Source organism: Sinocyclocheilus rhinocerous, unplaced genomic scaffold, assembly GCF_001515625.1.
Source record: "Sinocyclocheilus rhinocerous isolate Xijiao unplaced genomic scaffold, SAMN03320098_v1.1 scaffold1647, whole genome shotgun sequence".
NCBI classification, from domain to species: Eukaryota; Metazoa; Chordata; class Actinopteri; order Cypriniformes; family Cyprinidae; genus Sinocyclocheilus; species Sinocyclocheilus rhinocerous.
The window spans coordinates 86,816-92,343 of NW_015646364.1; the positions used below are offsets into that span (position 1 = coordinate 86,816).

General features: G+C 38.6%; 1 protein-coding gene across 1 annotated transcript in view; it reads right to left on the reverse strand.

Annotated features, from left to right (window-relative positions):
• LOC107707612 (mitogen-activated protein kinase kinase kinase kinase 4-like) overlaps positions 1–5,528 on the reverse strand; it is a 71,801-nt gene that overhangs the window by 12,565 nt on the left and 53,708 nt on the right. The window contains exon 20 of the mRNA XM_016511690.1: positions 213–385. Coding sequence (XP_016367176.1) covers positions 213–385 — 173 coding nt within the window. The remainder of the gene's footprint in view (positions 1–212; positions 386–5,528) is intronic.

Genomic DNA, 5,528 nt, shown 5'->3' on the forward strand with positions numbered 1-5,528 from the left:
GTGTCTGTGTGAGTGTGAGTGTGTGTGTGTGTGTGAGTGTGTGTGCATGAGTGTGAGTGTGTGTGTGTGTCTGTGAGTGTGTGTCTGTGTGAGTGTGCGTGTGTGTGTGAGTGAGTGTGCGTGTGAGTGTGTGTGAGTGTGCTAGAGAGCCGGATCGCACAGAGGATGTTACACAACAGCGGCGTGACACAGAAACCTCCTCCAGGCGTTACCTGATATAGTCACCAGCACATTGAGTCCCTCCAGAACGTCCATCTGCTGGAAGCGTCTGCGGCTGATGAGCGGGTAGACCTTGCCCTGACCGCTGCGATCCAGCAGCATGAGGCCGCTCTCTGTGCCCACCAGCAGATTCACTCCTGCAGACACACACGTCACAGCTGATTCACTGAACACATCACACCAAAAACCTAAAGAGGGTCATCAACACACTCCAGCCAGCTGATGGTTCAGATGACACTGTTCAAAGCCTACTGTTCTTTTGTAAAAAAAAAAAAAAAAACCCATGCAGTTATTTTAACACACAAGGACTTAACAGGATGGTGACAAGTGAGAGCCAAAATAGAAAGAAAGATGTTTCAGAGGCAGAAAGAGTTATTTGGATGAAACTTTCATTTTCTTGGGAAACACATGCACTAATCATTCATTCACAATAACACCAAGTATGTCTATTAAATGTTTCAATTGTGAAAGTCCTCACAATAATTTATCAATATTTTTCTTTTTGCACTCAAATCATGGCTCTAGTTAAAGCTGCAGTCTGTAACTTTTTTTGGTTAAAAATGATCCGAAATCAATATTTGAGCAAGTACATAACCAGCTAGTGTTCGAAACTATCGCCTTACTTTAGCCCGATTCACAACGGTCAGCTTATAATAATGTTTTCTAATTTGAGTGGTAAGGGTAGGTTTTCACGGGAAATTCGAGCATGGCAGACGCAACACGCAGAGTATAGTTTTGTTTTGTGTGAAAACATGACTGAAGGCAGACTGCTGAGGGAAATTAAATGAAAATGTACTGTATGAATTATTTGTATGAATGTATAATAGGAAACCGACTGTCTTCAGAAAAGCTTCGATGGCATTTGCTTTCCGTGTAATGCGTAATAAAGCAGAGGTTACCGTGGAAACAGCTCTGTTCTGCTGTTCATGAGCGCCATCTGCTGTCAAACAGTGGATTTACATTGAATTCATTCAGTCTGTCTGCCATATTTTTGTTCAGACCAATGCGAAAATCGGACCAAGTTTTTGTTGTAAACCTTAAAGGGGTTCTTATTATGCTTTTTCCCTTTTTCAACTTTAGTTAGTCTGTAATGTTGCTGTTTGAGCATAAAAAAGATCTGCAAAGTTACAAAGCTCAAAGTCCACTTCAAAAGGCAATATTTTATTTAACAGAAATCACTTTTCAAAAACTACAACGAACGACTCGTTTGGACTACAACGCATATTTTCCGGGATTTTTCGCTTTTGGTGATCCACAAGTGAATGAGCAACAACTGAATTATTTTGGACATGGTCAGCTTGCTATTTATTGTTCCACCTTGAAATACAAATCGGCACGTAATGCTGCAAACGCCAAGTTGAAATCCAGTCGAATCAATATGGACGATTTACATGTGTCAATATACTTCTCTCTTTTGATCCTGTTGGCGGGAGATATACAGCTTAATCCTGGCCCACACACATTGGCTCCTTTGTACAATCAGAGCGGTAACGTTAATTGTTCATTTGAGCAGTTTGGCCGCGAAATGGGCGTTGATTCACTTGTGGATGGATCGGCAGGAGCTTCGGGCTGCTGGGATGAGGAGCTCGGATTGCGGTTTGCTGATCAGATTCTGCTGCGTGATTATGTGGCCCAGGTGGATTGTGAGAGACTGGGCCCTGAAGCTGGTACGTTAGTGGATGGATTTCGATGCCGGCAGGTTGGACCGGATCCTACGGGACTGATGGGTTGAAGTAATGGTGTTCCTTTTGGATCTGGCATGTTGTCTGCTGGCAATACGGTGGAACGTTCTCGGGTTGGTTTGGACTGCTGCGTAGATTCGGTTGCATTGCAGCGTGCAGTGTGGGACGAGTCGGCTGGAAGTCCGGATTGCAGTTGTGTGCTGCGTGGAGCGGGACTTGAAGTGAAAAGAACTAACACTGTGGCAGCTACTCCTCAGACCTGCGTTAACAACAGCTCCGACCTCGAGAATGTTGTTAATGGTAAATTACATCTAACATGCGATTCTTCTAAACAACATCAGAATTTATTTTTTCAAACTGTCAACCATGCAAAAGTTATCTGGAATCCCGCAGTGAAACCTAGAGGAATTTTTGGAGGACATTTAAATATTAGAAGTCTTATTTTGAAATGTGACGAAATTAGAACTTTGCTAACTGGATCTAATCTTGATTTCTTATGTTTAAGCGAAACATGGTTACATGATAATATTTTAACTAGTATGGTTGATATTCCTGGATATACGTGTTTTAGAAAAGATAGAGTTACAGGTAGAGGTGGTGGTGTATTAATATACATTAAGGATTCATTTAAATCTACAGAGATTCCATTAACTGAAAACGTTTTAATAGAATCTTTGTGTGTAAACGTTTCTCTTTCTCCACGTATGGAATTTAATATTGTAGTATTGTATAACCCCCCTTCAGGATGTGCGGTTACGTTTTATGATAATATGGAAGAACTGTTTAAGTGTTTTAAACGTAACTGTGAAGTACTTGTTTTCAGAGATTTTAATATAAATTGGTTAGATAAGCGTTGTAGAAAAAAGCTTAAGGATCTGACCTCAAAATATGACTATCGACAGATGATTAGTGGACCCACTCGTATTAGTCGGAAAACACAAACATTGATAGATTTGGTATTTACGAATAAACCTGAACGTATAACAACACACACTGGCCCAGCTAACCAATCACAGCACATTTCGTATTTCAGAAGGCGGGCTTTCATTTGATACAGGAACTATTCGAGCCGTTCATGCCAGACTGAGGAGAGAGGTGTTGTAATAATGTAAAATATGTGAAAATAATGTGTTTTTCGAACAACCTACTGTAGTATGAGAGCCTTTTCTAGTACACCCCCAAAACAAAATCAAGACTTTGTAAAAGAGCATAATAGGACCCCTTTAACCGGTCGATGGAAAATAGGCTACCTTAACAGTTATCAGAAGTGTTGAGATTTTTAGAATGCACATTAGCTTATGTAGAACTGTTTATGGAGCAGATAGGAAAATTTAATTTATCATTCTGACTTTTTATAAAAAAAGATTTTAAGGCTGAAATGTTATAATTCTATTTTTAAAAAATGGTCAAAACTTTATTTGAACATGTAGTACACACATGTTAGGACTATTTTTTGTTAGTTGAAAAAACGGTCATCGTTTTTTAAATGTTTTTATTTAATTGTAATGCAAACAAAAAGTGGATAGTGCTGCTAATTTTTGCAGGCTTTTGTCATAAAACTTGGTAAAATTATTTCAGTGTGTGTATCAGTACGTTTTTAACATTTCCAGCACATTTGAACAATACCGTGTATAACAGTTTGGACTGATACATTATTTAAGAGATTTAAGTATCATGTAATATGCTTTCATTTTTATAAAGTAGCTCCCGAATGAAATAAGGTTGGAGACCCCTGCCTCTGAGGCTATGTATTTTGTCTTATTGGTGATATTTGTAATTAAGTAATTTCAAAGATTCCAAAAAAATCAATGTATCCATTAATCATGAAAAGATAATAGAAAATAATTGGTCAAAAGGTTTGGGTACCTGTACATGTTTTTATACATTCGTAGTACAATAAACGTGCCTGTTTTTTTGTTGGTTTTTTTCCGGTTTGTCAGAAAGCCCAGGTGCGCCTTAAGCTTCAGGTCGTCCCGTCCCTACAGAGACTGATGATTTATCGCTGGGCTCAACAAGCTTTAGCTACCCCTGCAGATCATCCACTCCTGCCTTTGGTGTGGCAGAAATTTTTCCAACTTTACCTCTGTCAGCCTGGACCAGAGTTTGGGTGCGTTAAACAAAAGCATTCTGTCTTTATTTGGCTTGTTATTGTGATTTTATCTGGCATCTTAAAATAAAGATTTACAAACTTTTTAGATATATTATCATGCTATTTCACTTCACTAAAATGCAGTTGTTACATAATGCATGTTGGATTCAAAGTACATGTTGTACATGCTATATTCAAGTGAAAATGTTCACCCTGTTCTTCTTTTTTCTCCCTCCCCTCATTTCCCTTTTTGTACTCCTTTCTTATTGATGATTTCACTCATTTCATGTTTCACCAGATTTTACTCTAAGCTTTATGTAGCAGTACTGATGACTCACAAGACTGATGTTCCAGCTCTTTGACTTACACAACTTCTATGTTCTGTTCTCTGATATGTGTTGAACATAATGTCAGATGCATTTCATGTCCTGTGTTTGTCAGTATATTATTATTTTTGTTTCTGCACAATATCAGTTTTTATTACATGACTCTGAGATACTTTAACTCCACAATCCCTTTCCTTCAAAATAATGAAATAATTCCAGCACAACTCAGTATTTTATGTATGTTATGTATTTGTTTATTTATTTTTTATTTTTTGGATAATGCTGTGTTTCAGGGTCCTGATGACCCACTTAAGGGTCATTTTGCAGTAATGATCAAATTAATGTTTAATTTGCCTTGTATATTGCGTAAAGTATAATATTTGTGATTTGTGAACTGCATGAGTGGTACTGTGGTTTTTTTGATTATGTGTATTTCTGAACCCTTGCGTCTGATTTCTTTCTTTTTTTTCTTATTTCGCACCATCAGGCTGGAGGTGAAAGGTTGTATTGGAAGGCGTTACTTCCATGGTGCGGCCCATCTATCCTTGTTAAAAAGCCTCAGACAGCGGCTTGTTGAAGTGTCTGACTTCCACCATGCTGCAAGCAAGGCTTTGAAAGTGCCCTGCTCAAGCGGTGAATCCAGTGATGGTCTGCTCACCCCAGGGACGCCCATCACCCAGTACATGACCTCTCCTGAGCTGCACACTGAACTTGTGCGGTAATGTCCAGAGTTTTGTTCTCTCAACATCCATTATTCTATTTACTGTTGAGTACTATTGAGTGTTAAGTGACTACAGCATCTGAAAGAAACATTCTTGATACTGTTTCCAAGATGTGTTCTTCATTTGTATTACTCTCAAGTTAAGCACAAAATAAAGTGTGACCATTTTAGGTTACATTTAATTTGTGAATAGAAGCCTTATCATTCAACCATATGTTATGACATGTTAGAACAGAAAATACATTTTTAAATGTCAAACTCTTATTATTCAGGCTCTTCACTGTATTTGCTTTGTGGCTGGATGATGAAAACCTTCAGAAGCAGGAAATTTACTTGCCCTCTTTGCCAAAGCAGTATGACACCCATCGTCTAGCCAAAATCATGCAGCGCCAGCAGGTGAGGGTTTGTTTGAGTCCAGCAGAGTGCATTCTTTCATTTTTATCTTTAAGAGGTCTGAGCCATCCTAAGGATTTAGTAGATGGTTTTGAATG